This window comes from Rattus norvegicus, chromosome 10, assembly GCF_021556685.1.
Source record: "Rattus norvegicus strain SHRSP/BbbUtx chromosome 10, alternate assembly SHRSP_T2T, whole genome shotgun sequence".
Lineage (NCBI taxonomy): Eukaryota > Metazoa > Chordata > Mammalia > Rodentia > Muridae > Rattus > Rattus norvegicus.
The window spans coordinates 26,122,938-26,140,106 of NC_141543.1; the positions used below are offsets into that span (position 1 = coordinate 26,122,938).

The following is a 17,169-nucleotide window of genomic DNA, read 5'->3' on the forward strand; positions in this document are numbered from 1 at the left end:
CTGGGTCACAGCAGCCACCAAAAGCCTCACTTAACAGACACTTCTCCCTCATCTGATCCTCAGGGCAAGGACTGCACCGTGCCCATCAACACCTGCGTCCAGAACCCCTGTCAGCACGGAGGCACCTGTCACCTCAGTGAGAGCCACAGAGATGGGTTCAGGTAAGAGCTCAGCCCTGATCTTCCCTCTTCTTAGAGAGCTTCTGGGTCAGACTCCTTATGGGAATGATGTCAGTGTGGGGAGTATTATCCCTGCCCAATACAGAGGGAACGGGGGCATCAAAGATAAACTCTGTCCCCAGAGTCACAAAGTATTGGTACAGGGATTGGAATCCAAAGGCCTCCACTCTCTCAGAGCCACGTCTCCATGGGAGGCTGCGGATGCTGTCTAGAGTGAGAGGATGGGATGTTGGCTAAGAGACCCACCCACCTGGCGATCCCACCACTGCTTTCTGTGTCACAAATAATAACAGTGGCTACTGCATGCCAGGTAGGAGCAACTCTTACACCATCTCTCCTAAACCTCCTCACGCTGGTATTGGGGGAGGGGAGGTCCTATCTGCATTGAGAAGAGAGGAAACCGAGACCACGGGCTAATGGCCACATATCCTGGCTCTTCTTTTTTTTTTTTTTTTTTTTTTTTTTTCTCCTTTTTTTTCTTTTTTTCGGAGCTGGGGACCGAACCCAGGGCCTTCTAGGCAAGCGCTCTACCACTGAGCTAAATCCCCAACCCCTATCCTGGCTCTTCTAATCATACCTCTAGTCCTTTCTTACGAAGCGGTAAGATACCCCTGGCCCATCTGTCTCCCAGCAGCATTCAGGTGTGCAGTTTCCCCAGCTGCAACCCCAGCAGAAGCGGGATCGCTGGAAGGGGGCTGGCTTCCACATCGGGTGGGCAGGAGCCCCTCACAATAAAGATGAGACCCTGGTGCCAGACAGGCTCTGGGCGATGTCAAAGCTCAAACCGCATGTAATTAACTTGTCAAAAGCCCTCCAGCGAGGGGCTGCTGTGTGGTCTGGAGACGAACTCTCCGGGGAACCCAGCTGGCCCATGCATTCCCCTACCAAGCCAGCTCCAACCAACCAGGGCTCCTAAAAAGAGGACCACAGGCACTGTCCCCGTTCCAGGCTGCAGTCAGCCAAGCCACCCGCTTCTCCCATTCATCGAGAACAGCCAGCCAGGAACTGTACTCCCAAGGCTAAAAATGCGTTCTGCCCAACTCAAGCCTGAGACGGGAAGCAGAGCCTCCCTGACGGTGACTGTGTGTCAGGGTGCTGCTTCACCCTCTGTCTTGGATGGTTTTCGTGTGAACTGGAAACCTTAACTATGAAATATGTAGGGGGTGACATGTCTGTGTGTGCTCCCGGGAAGAACCACCTTCTGCTGTATCTCGACTCTACAGCAAGCAGAGATACAGTAGGGGGCTTGGGGGAAAAAAGCGTCCTCTTCAATCCTGAGTCAGTTCCTAGGGCTCCCCAAACACCCAGCCTAGCTCCATGCTGCACCATCACAGAACAGCAGGGCCATGTCTTATCTCCCCATCACTGGCCTAACAACAGTGGTTCTCAGCCTGGGGGGGTGGGTCATGACCCCGATGGAGTCAACTGACCCTTTCGCAGAGGTCACTTATCAGATACCCTGCATATTGGATGTTTATATTTCAGTTCATAACAGTAACAAAATTACAGTTATGAAGTAGTATGAAAGTACAGTTATGAATTCTATGGTTGAGGGTCACTACCACCTGGGGGAATGTGTTAAAGGGTCACGGCATTAGGAAGGTTGAAAGGTCTTATGAGGACGCCATGTTGAATCAGGGATCTGCCCTCACATGACTTCAGTGCACCATCATAGCTGCATCAACTCCACTTCCAAAGGTCACCTTTGGGGCCCAGAGGAGGAGTACTTCAGCCTACCCTTTTTGGGTCCGCAGCCCAGTGCACATCACCTCTAAAGTGTCAGAATTCCAGAAGCATCACCTGCCTTCTCCACTCAGGTGCTCCTGTATCCTGCTGCATTTGCCTGCTGACCAAATGAGCAGAGGCCAAGGCTGAAGATGTAACTGGGCCACAGAGCATTTCTGCAAAAACTGTAAAACAGACAAACCAATAAATGAATTAGATACATGATAAATAGGTACATACATACATACATGCATACATACATATATACACACGTACATGCATGCATAGATACATACATATATACATACATACACATACATGTATACATACATACATAGGATACATACACACACATGCATGCACATACACATAAGAAGCCACAGGGCTAACCATTCAGGAGTACATAAAAGGAAGATGAGACCTTAAATTCTGAGCAAAGCCTCCCTGCTAACTCACTGCTCCTGGAGTCGCCCTGCTCCGGGTTCTCAAATTATTTCCACTCATGACCCCTTTTTGTCTGGAATATTTTTAGTCAACCCAGGCTATGAAAATGTATAACAAAATGTCAGGGCCAGAGGGATGGCTCAGTGGTTAAGCATGCTGGCTACTCTTCCAGAGAGCATACACTTAATTCCCATCATTCTATGGTAGCTCAGAGCTGTCCGTAAGTCCAGTTCCAGGGACCTGACACCTTCAGGTATCCATGAGTACTGCATGCACACGATCCACATAGATATTTAAATATACACACATACATACAGGTAAAACACCCAATCACATAAATTATTTTTTAACAATTTAAAGTATATGAAAAAGTCATAGTCTTTTATATGTAGGCTGTAACAAGAATCCTAAGTTTATTTTAAAACAATTCTTAGGTGTGTGTATATATTATATATTATTGATACTATTTATTAAAGACAAGTTTATATACTAATGAGAATAATTAAATGTTGGCTAAATAGTTCATATTGTCAGACACAAAGCACTTTCGATGTTTTTTTTTTAGAATCGATAGATACTTTTATTTTTAAATCACCAGTTGTTAGACCAGCGCTTTGCATAAAGACGTGGTTCAAAAATGACAGAAGTATGTTTAGGACCATTTCAGAGACTGTTGGAAATTCTATCCTAAACACAAGCCAAAATCCATGTACCAACTTTTTATGACTCTCTCCAGCTAGCAGCTCCAGTAGCACGTTCTGGGTATTATTTACTCCTTGACAGTTTCACACATGTATACAATGTATCTTGCTCATATCCAAACCAAGTAACCCCTCCCACTCTGACCAGATTTCTACCAAGACATCTGCCATCCAACATCATGTCCTTTTTACTTAATGACCCACTGGGTTCAATTAGTACTTCGAGCATGTGCATGGGTGTGGGACCATCCACCAGAGCACAGGCAGCCTACCAACAGCCATCGCCCAGAAGAAGAATCACCCTCCCCCCCCAGCAGCCAGCAGCTGCACACAGCTCCTCAACTAGAAATGTATCCTCTCCTGCCCATGCTGGAATGTTGACTGGCCTGATCCTGTGCAGGTCTTGTATTGGCAACCATAACTGCTGTGCGTTCATGAGTAGAGCAGCCACGTCCTTCCAGACAGTGTTTTAACAGTACTCATTACCATCCTCCGGCTCTTATATTCTGTCCACGTCCCCTTCCCTGATGTTTCTTGATGAGCCTTGCAAGAGTTGATGTAAATGTCACATGTGGGGCTGAATATTCAGTTATCACTTATGCTCCACACTTGACCAGCCAACTTTCATAGTAGCTCTAATCTACTGGTAGAGACATACATATTTAGAACCATATGACAACATGTCCCTTTAGCAAGACAATAGTAGTAAGTGCTATCCTCAAGCCTAGGACCTCCATGGGCTATGGCTTAGGTGGGCAGTGTTTGGCTGGCATTCCCTCCCATGAAGTATTCATCAGATCCAATCAGAAATTGGTTACACGTGTAACAGTCACGTCACTAGTGCACCTGTGTTATATCTTCCTGGAAGATCGGGATTGTAGCATGAAACACCCACCACAGGGCAAACTCACTAAGGATACTTTCTTCCCTCGGTGTCCTGCATAGAACCTTCTGGCATCCTGAAATCCAGTCAATAGAGACTCAGTTCTTTTCGGTCAGTTCTAGCTTGATTTCTTTCCGTCCTACGACCAAAGCGTGAAACAGCGATTTAAAAAAAAAAAAAAACTTAAACGTTCTAACACAGCGCAATCCAAAGATTATACCAACTTGATGAGGAGTGATGGTGGGAAAAATATTAAAGCCTTTACTGTTTTAGTTTAGAAACTTCATCAATAGTCACAGTTCTGTATTCAAACCATTATGCTTCCGTTAGCAGTGCAGTAAAAATACTGCAAATTCATAACATACAGAAGGCTCCGGTCTGCGCAGAGGTGTTTCGGGCAGTACGGTGACACCATGCATAGGGCAAAGTGTACGTGTGTGTTCAGAACCAAAGCTGCAGAGAAGTCATGTGATGTGGCACCAGCAAGCACTGCCAGAAACACCTGGGACCCATTATGCATTTGATTTTTAATTAAATGTCGGACTGTGTTCGCTCGGAGACCTTTGACTGTTGCCAGAATCTTCCCAATCCCTACATTCAGTTACGGGAATCCCATATAGGGTCACAATCCACTGTTTGAAAAGCTTCATCTTGAGAACCCCTTCGAGGTACCTGATAAGGACAGAGGAGACTTTGACGTCCTCCCCACCCTCTCTCCAGATATTAGCAACATCTATTCTGTTGACCAGCCATCGTGTCTGTCGCCCCTGCCAGGCAATCCCAAGACCCCAGAATTGGATTTGGGGGGGAAACTATAACAATTAATGCCATTGTTTAAGGCCTTTGAGTACCTCCCCCTGTGTGGCTATTTAAAAAAAAAAAATGGCCCTTATCATGATGCCTGGGACTGCTCTTCATGAGCTCAACCCTCAAAAGTCCTTGGACTTTTGTAGAAAATGTGATACGGTCTCCAGGTTGTAAGGAAACAGATAAAGTAGTATTCTGGGCCCATGAAATTAGCTTTCTCTTAGCTTAGTTTGCTTTTTAATTCATGTGCAAAATCAGAGCCGTCTCCAAGTAGAGATCTATAACTGGAGCACTTTCGTGAACCATGGACGGCCATAACTCTCTGACCAGAACTTGGGCCCTGGAAGAGAGAGCTTCATAGAAGCAGGTCATCAGACACTAGCTCCCTCCCACACCTCAGCATGTCCTAGCCTCTGGCTGCTTCAAGGCTGCCTGGTGCTTCCTGGGCCTCGTCTGTTCTTTTAACTTTACATGGCCACTCCTGTGAGCAAGATTTGGCAGGGCTGGTGTAGGGAGAGGTAATCTCAAACAGATGTACCAGAGCGGAGGCAAAAGAAAGAAATGCACCTGCTGGGGATGTCCTTTGAGATAAGCTCACAAAGGGTCCACAGTCTTGGCAGGAGAGAGATCCTCTCACTTCATCTCAGAAGCTGAGGGAGCAAGACGTGACAGGAATGGGCAGTAGGGGAGACAGTTATGGTGTGTGTGTGTTGGGGGGGGGTGATTCTAGAACTAAGTATCGAGAGTGATTTTCCGTTGCTGTGTGCCCTCCGCTTGTTTTCTGCTTTCATTAAATCTCATGACTACCCAAAGTCAGACATCTAGAAAGTACCAGAGCAGAATGCACTCCAGAGATGCCTGGTTACAGAGCCATGACCTTGACAGAGATACCCTGTTTAGCCCTCAGCATAGAAAATCTGCCTTAGAATGAAACATTATTGGGGGAGGGGGGAGGCTGTTTTCTGGCCTTCTCTGTGTACTCCACAGAGGAGTTGATTGAAGGGGGGAGTTCGAATACACTTGCAGGGATTTAAGCCATTTCCAGAAAACCACTTCCAGGTTTGAGGGAGGTGTAGAGGCCTTGCTGGTTGGTGCAAAGCAACAGGCAAGATAGAGAACATTGCCTGGGCAAGAGTAGCTAGACAAAATCGCCTTGTATGTCTTCCTCCTTGAGTCCCCAAGGTCTCAGTGCCCAATATGTCTCAGACCTCCAGCCACAAGAGAGACCTGACAAACTGTGTTTTCTGCCCTCCCTCCCCCACACCTTTCTGCCTACCTCTACAACCCTCCCTGTTCCCTGATCCCGGAACCCCCTCCTTTCTACGCATGCGCCCCTAAAGCTGCTCCTGCCCCCTGGGCTTTGAGGGACAGCGGTGTGAGATCAACCCAGATGACTGTGAGGATAACGACTGTGAAAACAGCGCCACCTGTGTGGACGGGATCAACAACTACGCATGCGTGTGCCCGCCGAACTACACAGGTACAGACGTTGAGGGCAGTGCCCATGCTGGGGTGTTTTGTGGGGTCGAGAGTAGCACTAAGGATGCGATTTTCTGATATCCTGGAAGGAGGAGGGACCCCACCTCCTCTCAAGAGAGGGCTCTCCAATACCCTCTGGGTTGCTTGTCCCTCTCCTCCACCTTCACCCTGTCCCGAGTAAACCTCTACTTCCTCCCCACTTTGGAACATACCAGGCTTTCTCATCTGCCTGTGTGGCGCCCGCCTGTGCGCGCTTACAGCCACCCCCTTCGTTAGGAGCCCCACATGTTTGAGGCTGGGCAGAGAGACGCTTTTACTGTTGGTGTCTGGATCTGGAAACCTGCCTTCCAGACACTCCTATAGGAACTGGAAATGCAAAACTGAACAAGACCCAGCTCCTTCCCAGAAAAGGCCGAGAAACACTAGCTTCAGGGGGAGAAGACGTCTGCGGTGGTGGGAGACCCGAGTGGAGAACTTATCCCAACTGGTGACTATAGAGAAGGCTCCCACGGGAAGGAATCCTTAAGAATGCCTTTCCACCCACCCAAGCCCAGTGCCGATGTTTCCTACATCCACAACCCCTCCTGAGTAGAGTTAAATCTACCATTAGCTTGGGAGGCAAAATGTCACCAAGTGATATAGGCAGCCTGCTTTGTGACCTGAAGTGGCATTTTCCCAGACTGCACCTCCATGAACTCTTCCAAGGGTCAACCCTTAAAAACAGTAATACATATAAAACCTTGAGAAACTCTGCCTACGGTAATAATCATCTTCTTGGAGCTGAAAAGAACCAAACAATAAGAGTTGTGGACACTTCTGCTTTAGGGAATGCTCTTTGTGCTGGTTCCCGGTGTACTCGATCTCTTCTTACCCCACCCACAACGCCGTTACAGACCTAGACGTAAGTGACGTCATTTGGAAATCCGAAGGGGTTTCCGCGCCATACTGCATAGAGCCCAGCTCTTCTGTGAAGTGGAGCAGGAGATGGGAAGTGCACGCGGCGTCTGGAAGCAGTTGTCATGCCTGAGAGGAGGAAGGGCAGAAACTCCCTTCGCCCCTCAGAGACTGCTGTTAAACAAAGAAACCCTGTCTCAAAATAACAAAAACAAAACAAGAAAAGAATATGCTCTGGCTGGAGAGCTGGCTCAGAGGTTAAGAGCACTGACTGCTCTTCCAGAGGTCCTGAGTTCAAATCCCAGCAACAACATGGTGGCTCACAACCATCTGTAATGGGATCTGATGCTCTCTTCTGATGTGTCTGAAGACAATAGCACTGTACTCACACATAAAATAAATAAATCTTTTAAAAAGAATGTGCTCAATGCCAAAATAGAATCACAAACGGCCCGGCTAGCAGCTGAGGAGAAGGAAAAGAGGTTCAAATTGCCTCTGTGGCAGAGACGGACTTCAACAAATTCCCAACGTGCAGATGGGCATTTATGTGGGCAGCTGCGATGAGCCCTCCTGGTATCTGCAGGTTCCCGGGCTATACAGCAGATGCGTTGTCCTGTCCCTGGAGAGGGGAAGCATTACAGCTTCTCCTCAAAACACATCCACCCCCTACACAGACACTTGTCTACTCCCTGAGTTTCTGTGGGAGACCAAGAAGAGGAGGAGGCCTCCCAAGAACACAGTGCCTCTCCCTGGGCAAATGTTGAGAGGTCCAAATCAGGGCAGGGCAGGGGTCAGCCAGGCCTCACCACAGGGGAGACCAGCCTCTGAGGCCATGCCTCATGCAGTCACTGCCCAGCCACCTTCTTACTTCTGCCCTCTCAGCCTTCTATTCCCTCCTGACCCCAACCCCCTACCCTTCCGGAAAGAGCATCCATCATTAGACGTTTTCCTCTCTTAGATCACCCAAGCCCAGCAGTTAAAAACAGTCTGCTCTTTCACAAGACCTGGGTTCGAGTCCCAGCACCCACATGGGAGCTCACATTGTAGCTCCAGTCCTGGGGGATCAGATGCCCTATACTGACCTCTGTGGATACTAGGCCTGCATTTGGCCACAGACATACATTCAGGCAAAACACTTGTACGCGTGAAAATAAAAACAAGTAAATTTTTCCAGGAAAAATTAAATAAAATCCTTGCTTTAAACTCATTCACTGCTCCATGATACAGTCCTGCCCCCCCATTTCTACATTCCTTAACGTACAGTTATTGGATTTATCCACAAGCTTCATCCCTCAGTATTTATGACACATCAGGCCTTTTCTGCAGCACTGTGAACTTCAAAGGTGATGTACCCGGAGGTCAGAACTGCAAGTTCCTTTATTTCCTTCTCTGAAGCACGCCAAGGGCTTTCTTGCCTGTCGCAGATACAGCGTGCCTGGCCCATTTTCCCGGGAAGTCTCCTCTGGCCTCCTCAGCAGAGTTGTATGTAGCTTGCCCTCTGCATCCACAACTTATCTTCACAGTGGCATCTACGACTCTGAACAGTAACTGCCTGCCTGGCCGCAGATAACGCTCACTAAGCAATGAGAAGGTCAGACTGGCCGTTGTGTTCCCAGCACCTGTTACGGTGCCTCCCGTGTATATGACACTCTATACAAGGGTGTTGAATGGGGAAGGGGGATACACACGGCCCAAGTCAGGGTCTGGCCTGTGCGTCAGCTGCAACAACTCCAGGAGCCCCACGAGAGAAACAGACAACGCTGGCTATCCAGGAGAGACCTAGGGGTCTTCGCTGTCTCTCTAGGGAAACTGAGTCAGGAGTCCCGTAGAAAGGATAGACTAAGAAAAGAATGTAGGGTTCCCGGTGTCCATAACTTAGACCTAGGGTGGGTCAGATCTAACCCTGAGGCCTTGGTTTTGCCCCGTACCCTCCCTGATGCCTTCTTTCTCTTCCCTCTGACCTCCAGGGGAGCTGTGTGATGAGGTGATTGACTACTGCGTGCCCGAGATGAACCTCTGTCAGCACGAGGCCAAGTGCATCTCCCTGGACAAAGGATTCAGGTAAGGCCCAGCTCCATGCTCTGGCAGAGAGCCCTGAGGACCCTCCCTCCAACAGCCTGGGTTTGAGGCCCTGAGGCAGGTTGTGTGTGTGTGTGTGTGTGTGTGTGTGTGTGTGTGTGTGTGACCCATATTTCCCCAAGTTGCCTTTATCTTTCATAGTTTCTTCCTTTCTGGATTCTTCTGATGACAGGAAAAGATAAAGAAGTGGATACATCACCTCTTCCTCTTCCCCTCCCTTTGCTCTCACATTCTCTTCTCCCGTCTTCTTTTCTCTTTCTTACATATCTCTCCTTCCCAGAGCTGAAGCGAGGCATCCACAGAAGGAACCGTCAGAGGTAGCCTCTGTCCTAAGGGTGTCTGGCTGCCTTCCCAATGCATAGCCTTCCTGGTGGCCCACCATCACTGACCTGCTTCCCCAAGGCCACAGGAAGTTTGCTAGACTGTGGCAGCTGTGGGAGGGAGGAGGTGGGACCAGGAGTCGTCAGCTCAGCAGCCTCTGCCATGGGTAAAGCTGTCTCTTCCATCTCCAGCAGCAAAGCCAGCTAGCATCAGGGGACCACATGAGCAACTCCCAGTTAGGAGGAGGCAGCCTAGGAAGAACACCAAGTTCCTCAGCCCCAGTGGATCTCCCCATATGTCGTCTCTTTTTCTTTCTCTGTGTGTGTGCACATGTGTGAGGGAGCACTCTCAGCAGCACGGTGTGTGTGTGTGTGTGTGTGTGTGTGTGTGTGTGCGTCTGTATGTGTGCGTCTGTGTGCGTGTGCGTGTGTCTGTGTGTGTCTGTGTGCGTGTGTGTCTGTGTGTGTGCGTCTGTGTGTGTGTCTGTGTGTGTGTGTGTCTTTGTGTGTGCATGTGCGTGTCTGTGTGCAGGCCACAGGTTGATGCGGATTGTTGGCAGAGGGTTTCTCACTAAGCCTGAAGGTTACGATGCCAGGGTTGGCTTTTATGTGGTTTCTGGGGGGAATCTAAACCTGGGCCCTCAGACTTACACAGCAAGCGTTTTACCTACTGAGCCACCTCCCCAGATCCTGTATTGTCCTTTTCTATGGGGACATCATGGGCTCAATGCTCATCTGGAAGGAAATTATTGTAAGAGGTGTGAGGCCTTTGGCTTTGCCAAGATAAAGGAAACCACAGCGTCTCTGCGTGCCACCCCTTTCACATCTAGCTGTCTGCGTGTGCCTCTCTGAGATATGCTAGGCAGGTGTTTCGGGAGGTGGGGCCGCCTGAGCATGACTCCCGGACTCCCTCCACCCCAGGATCCAACATCGATTGAAAGCTTTTATTTACTGAATACGAGGCTGTCTACTGCCGGGTGGACAAAACTGTGTGATGTGCAAACTGGGAAGAAGAAATGTGCAAAATGCATGCTTAGACCCAAAGCAGAGGTGCCCAGACGGTCAGGCAGCTTTGGGTGCGCTCGGCAGGAATAGTGGGAGGTGACTGGCCCTCAGAGAGAAACACTGAGGAGCAATTAAACAAGCAGCAAACCTAGAGGTCACTGGCTTAGAAACTGGCCAGGGGTGGGCGTGGACACAGAGGGTTAGAGCTGCCAGATCTTCCGATCCTCTGACGCTTCTTCTGAAAAACCTCACCCTGGACTATAATCAAGGGCCCTTGAGTCTGGGACAAGATGGGAAAGAGAGGCACCAGCCGAGCTTTCCTTGAGTCATCTTATTTATATTGCCCTGTCTCCCAGGAGACAGTGTCTCAGAAAGTCTGGAAGCCAACTCAGTAATGGCAGTGTTTATAATCAAATATATTTAAAGCAATAATCTATTCTCCCAATGAGGCATTTTATTATTGTATCCCCCCTCCCTTCCCCTCATCAAACACACGATATCCCACAGCCTAGAGGGACACCGGTGAGAGGCAGTGATACAGTCAGGGTGACCTTTGCTTATCCTTGGAGACACTTTAATGAGGTCTCAGTGTTGGGCAGATCTGCTCAGAGGCCCTGAGAATAATAACGAAGAGATCTCATTGACTTGCGTGCACTGAAAACTCCACCCAGTACCTACCTGGTCTCAAGCTTCCAATGGAGAAACCAGGGCCCCCCACCCCCCAGTCCATACGCAGTGGCACACACACAGCCGCCAGGGAACCAAGAGAGAGAAGGGTTTGCAAGTCAATCCATGTCTGGCTGATTGCTCAGCTAAATCCAGGTATCCGGATGTCCTTGGCCCCTGGTCACTAGATCCAAACAGAGAGGATTTACACATTGTCAACGTGGAAGATTCAGCAAAATGTCTGAAAACAGAAAGAATTGAAGTGGCTCTATCTGCTGTCTCTGTAATCGGAGAAGTATTATGTAGACCCTGGTCCTGAAACCAACATCTCAGGGGAAAATGTGAGGAACATAGCCCTGGGTCAGAGGCTCCTTGTTTGGTTGGTTGGTTGGTTGGTTGGTTGGTTGGTTGGTTGTAACTGGTTTCACTGTGTAGCCCTGGAGTCCTAGAGCTCACTTTCCAGACCAGGCTGTCCTGAAACTCAAAGATCTACCTGCTGGGATTAAAGGCCTATGCCACCACCGCCTGGCTACATTTTTTTTTTCTTTCTTAAATAGCAAAATCTTCAGGTGTTTCCTTTGCTCATTAATGCCTGAGAAGAAGGCCTCACTGATAGAATTTTGTAGACACTTCCGCCTCCCGGCCTCCACCACTGAGTTTGGAAGAGAGGGTAGTTTCCCTACTCATTGGTTGCCTTGAGCTTCATGCTTTAAAAGGTTGTTTTTGTTTTTGTTTTTTTTATCCTGTTAAATGTTGGGTAGATGGGTGTCTGCACATTGGAGAAGGTCAGTTAATTTCAGGCATTCTCCAGGGCTCTTTGGATGCAGATAATGCAAACTCAGATGCCTGCCAAGGCTGGGGTGTTTGGTTTCATGGTTTTTTTATTAATATATTTTTTAGCTCATTTTCAAAACACCGGGTTTCCTTTCGACATCCATACACACCCATCACTGTGCCCTGATCATAATCGCCCTTCCCGCCCTCCTCTGCCCTCCACCAGGTTCAGTTTTACCAGCAGCCGAAGTGTTGAAATAAAGCCTATTCCCATGTCTCAGCTTTCTAGTTTGTTCCTTTAGAGAAATGGCCGACATTATGGTGGTAGACATTTCTTTAATTTTTTAAAGATTTATTTTTATCTTATGCATGCATATATCTGATGTACCCATGTCTCTTCAGAATCTTCCCTAGCAGTTCTACCTGGCTCTGGTGTAATGCTGGGGTTCTACCTGACTCTGTCTACAGTGAGCAAGGGATGAGGAGTGTCTTTTTAGTTTTGTTGTTCCTCCTTTGGAGTCAGGTCCTGAGGGTGCAAGCTAAGAATTCAGAGTTCCTGCTTGCCCTGAACTTCCTGCCTATGCCCTCTCGCCCTTGGACTTAGATAGATGGCATTTTGACTTTTACTCTGCCAGAAGGATTGAGCTGATGGGCCAGGGAGGTGCACAGGTTTTGCAGGAGGGAGAGAGGCCAGAGAACACTGTGTCCATGTGTGTTCATAAGGGTGTCTTAGCTCTGGGCACTCTCAGGTCTGATTCTATGCAGGGATGTCTGTTATGTGTCACCTCCAATCAGTGAGCCACAGACTCGTGTTCTGCCTACATATAGCCTTGGTTTTGGCGATAGCAAAATATGGTAGCCCTCTAGGGAGGGCTGGACCCGTGGGACTGGGGCCTGTGCAAGGACTGGGAAATAGGAGCTTTTCGCCCTTCCTATCTCAGCTTGAACGTCTGGACAAGCAATAAAGTAAAAACGAAGGCAGCACTGCCGCCATCTTTCCCTTCACCTCACTGTCATCACCTGGATGCTGCACTGTCTGACTTTACACAGTGTTCACTGCACTCCAGAGTAGGGGAGTTTGTTGAGGACCCGTGGCTTTGAGAGAATGTGCAAGAAAGAGAAGCCATGAGTGGCCAGTACACCTAGAATAGCATGTGACACAGTAAGTGTAGCTGTCGTTCGTGTCACGTGATGAGGCTTTGGGGAGGTGGCTTGAGTGCCTTCTCAGTGCTGCTTTAGATAGAGCCCTCTCCCCTGCAGACCACTAAGGATCTGATGAGATGGTCCTTGAAGGTGCTCAACTGGGTGTCTGACACCAAGGTCACCTGGGGTGTCAACTCAAGGTAGAAGGAACCAGATCTGACCGAAACGCTATATGGTTCATCCCATGCTCCCAGCCTGGTTCTGAAAACAGAACTTGTCCCATCCCCTACCTACAGCATCTAGACCTTCCTTGACTCTGGGAGCAAAAGCTGTGGACCATAAGTGGAGCCCAGTAGCGAAGGGTGGCCCGGTGAACCCTTGAGGAACTAGAAAGAGAGGTTTGGCAAGAGAAAGCACAAGAGCATCTGCAAGCAAGCTGGCAGGCCCTGAGCTAGCTTCTCTCTGCCTGTGTTCCAGGTGCGAATGTGTCCCTGGCTACAGTGGAAAGCTGTGCGAGACAGACAACGATGACTGTGTGGCTCACAAGTGTCGCCACGGAGCCCAGTGTGTGGACGCGGTCAATGGCTACACGTGCATCTGCCCCCAGGGCTTCAGGTACGGCAGAGGAGTACCTCAGAAGGAAGGTGGTGTGGTCTAGATGGAAGGAGGAGGCAGCGTTGCAGGCCTCCCTGCAGCTAGCCAGGGCAGTTCCATGCAGAAGTTGGACTTGAGCCTAACTTATCTTAAATTAAGATAATTTTTTAAAAAAAAAAGGCCAGGTGGTGGTGACACACACCTTACCAGCACCTGAGAGTCAGAGGCAGGTGGATCTCTGTGAGCTCAAGGCTAACCCAGTCTATAAAGTGAGTTACAGGACAGCCAGGGTTGTTACACAGAGAAGCCCCTATCTCGGGGGTAGGGGGGTTGGGGAGGGTGAGTCACAAAGCTCATTGCTCTTACAGAGGACCCAAGTTATGTTCACAGCACCCACATCAGGTAGTTTACAACCGTGTATATCTCTAGCTCTGGACGGATCCAACCCCTCTGGCTTCTGTGGGCACGGGTACTCATGTGCACATGTACACACACACAGACATACACACATAATTCAAAATTCTTTTTAAATAAATTCTTCTTAAATAGAATCTTCATATGGTAGCTCAGCTACAGTGTTATGTCTCCATCTCCAGAGCTCTTCACACACTGCACAATTCTAACCCCAACACCATCAACATCTCAGCCCCCATCACCTCCAATCCCAACACCATCAACATCTCAACTCCCCACCACCTCCAACCCCAACACCATCAACATCTCAACCCCCATCACCTCCAAGCCCAACACCATCAACATCTCAACCCCCCACCACCTCCAACCCCAACACCACCCCCATCACCTCCAAGCCCAACACCATCAACATCTCAACCCCCCACCACCTCCAACCCCAACACCACCCCCATCACCTCCAAGCCCAACACCATCAACATCTCAACCCCCCACCACCTCCAACCCCAACACCACCCCCATCACCTCCAAGCCCAACACCATCAACATCTCAACCCCCCACCACCTCCAACCCCAACACCACCCCCATCACCTCCAAGCCCAACACCATCAACATCTCAACCCCCCACCACCTCCAACCCCAACACCACCCCCATCACCTCCAAGCCCAACACCATCAACATCTCAACCCCCCACCACCTCCAACCCCAACACCACCCCCATCACCTCCAACCCCAACAACATCAACATCTCAAACCCCCATCACCTCCAACCCCAACACCATCAACATCTCAAACCTCCATCACCTCCAACCCCAACACCATCAACATCCCAAACCCCCGTCACTTCCAACCCCAACAACATCAACATCTCAAACCCCCATCACTTCCAACCCCAACAACATCAACATCTCAAACCCCCATCACCTCCAACCCCAACACCATCAACATCTCAACCCCCCATCACCTCCAACCCCAACACCGTCAACATCTCCATCCCCTCCTTGTAATACTGACACTCTCATTCCACTTTTTGGGTCTGTGAACCAACTTCTCCAGGTACCTCATTTGAATAGTCAGGAAGTGCTGGCCTTTATGGCTAGCTCCTTTCACTGAGCACAGCACTCTCAAGGTCCATCTGTGTGGTTGTAGGTGTCAAAACTCCTTCCTTGGTAAGGCAGAATTTCCCTGCTGGCTAGCTATGCCATGTTCTGTGCATTCACTCAACTGTACTCTGCACAGACTCACCCCAGTCCAATCTGATGACTCTGAAACATTCCCTCTAATCTGATTCATTGTTTCTTTAGTTTTTACACTTATTTATTGATTGTATGTACATGCACGCGCGCGCGCACACACACACACACACACACACACACACACACACACTCACACCACACCACTCTTGCAGAAATCAGAGGACAATTTGTGGGAGTTAGTCAGTTCTCTCCTGACATGGGTGCCAGGAATCAGACTCAGGTCATCAGGCTTAGCAGCAAGCACCTTTACCCACTGAGCTGAGCTGTCCTCCACTCTGATTCAGAGACGAGAGAGAGAGACTTAAAGGGACTTGCTCCAGTTAGAGGCAAGGATGAAACTTCACACTTCAGCTTTCCTCTTTATCAATAACTATGGGTGTCTCCTCTCTCCCATGCCCTCTCTCTCCAGCGGGCTCTTCTGTGAGCACCCCCCACCCATGGTTCTGCTACAGACCAGCCCCTGTGACCAGTACGAGTGCCAGAATGGGGCGCAGTGCATCGTGGTACAGCAGGAGCCCACTTGCCGCTGTCCCCCAGGCTTCGCTGGGCCCAGGTGTGAGAAGCTCATCACTGTGAATTTCGTGGGCAAGGACTCCTATGTGGAACTGGCCTCTGCCAAGGTCCGGCCCCAGGCCAACATCTCCCTGCAGGTGTGTATGCTCTTCCCATCCCAACTACCACAAGTGGAAGAAGTGTGGCTTCCTCAGAGTACGGCTGGGGTTCCCCAGATCATTAGCAAACCTGCCTCTTTTCCCAGAATATCAGCTTTGCAGGAGCTGGGCTGGAACAGTCCTTAAGAACCTCCCTGGTCAGTCTCACAGCAGACATGGGTGCTGAAGGAACACAGAGGGGGACATGCTCCCGGCCTCTAGGGAGGAATCAGAGCAGGCTGTCCAGACACAAGAAGAGCTAAGCCAGATCTGAAGCTTATGTAGTTGCCTGAATTGTGGGGAGTAGGATAAGAACCTGGGGTGACCAAGCAAAGAGCATGAGTCAGAGAGGAGCTAGCTAAGAGATCTGCATTTGCAGAGACGTAGAGACACAAGCAAGAGGGACACAGTCGGGGAGTGGGAAAGAGTTTAGTATAAACCAAGTTGTCCCAACAGCTTAGGCACAGGGATGCAACTGGACGGGGCTGGTCAATGAGTAGTCCAGGTCCTGCTGGGTGCTCCTGTGACCCTAGCCGGGTGATTTAATCTGGACCTTCTGTAAATATTCAGCACCTATAATTACTACTCCGTAACGAGCGCCTATACACAGCAGGCCATGCCCCAGACTGTGGGGCTGAAGATCCACGAGAACATCCTCTCCCTGAAGAGCCTGATCAGTGGGCAGGGCTACACCGTAGGGGTGGATGCTACTACAGATAGGAAGCCGCTATCCCCCTCCTGCTCTCTTCCTTCACCCTCCCCACCAGTACTCCAGACAGCCCAATGCACAGTAGGATGTACCTGTGCACATCCAGCCCTGTGGAGAATTACCCAGGAGCTAGCCGGCCAGCAGGGCAGCTTCTACTAAAGCCGGGCTTCCAGCCTCAGCAGCACCTAGAATCCCCTGTAGAGCTTTCAAATGTCCGTTTGCACACGAAGGCTAGTACTGACTTGCTCTGGGGTGAAGCCCAGTCAGTGGTATTGTTCAGATTCCCCTAAAGGGCTCTGAACACACTGCTTGCTTCCTAAGATACACTGAGGTAAGCTCTGGTCTTTAGCCTTTGTTTACAACTATTATATGTTTGATACTGAGAGACGGACTTTAAAGGAGGTGGGTACTTTGTTGGGTCACATTGTATCCTAGTGGGAGAAACAGA

At 49.5% G+C, this 17,169-nt stretch overlaps 1 protein-coding gene across 1 annotated transcript in view; it reads left to right on the forward strand.

Moving 5' to 3' along the window:
- Positions 1 to 17,169, forward strand: part of Slit3 (slit guidance ligand 3) — a 585,823-nt gene that overhangs the window by 550,557 nt on the left and 18,097 nt on the right. The window contains 5 exon segments of the mRNA NM_031321.1: positions 64 to 161; positions 6,080 to 6,219; positions 9,080 to 9,173; positions 13,577 to 13,714; positions 15,772 to 16,012. Coding sequence (NP_112611.1) covers positions 64 to 161; positions 6,080 to 6,219; positions 9,080 to 9,173; positions 13,577 to 13,714; positions 15,772 to 16,012 — 711 coding nt within the window.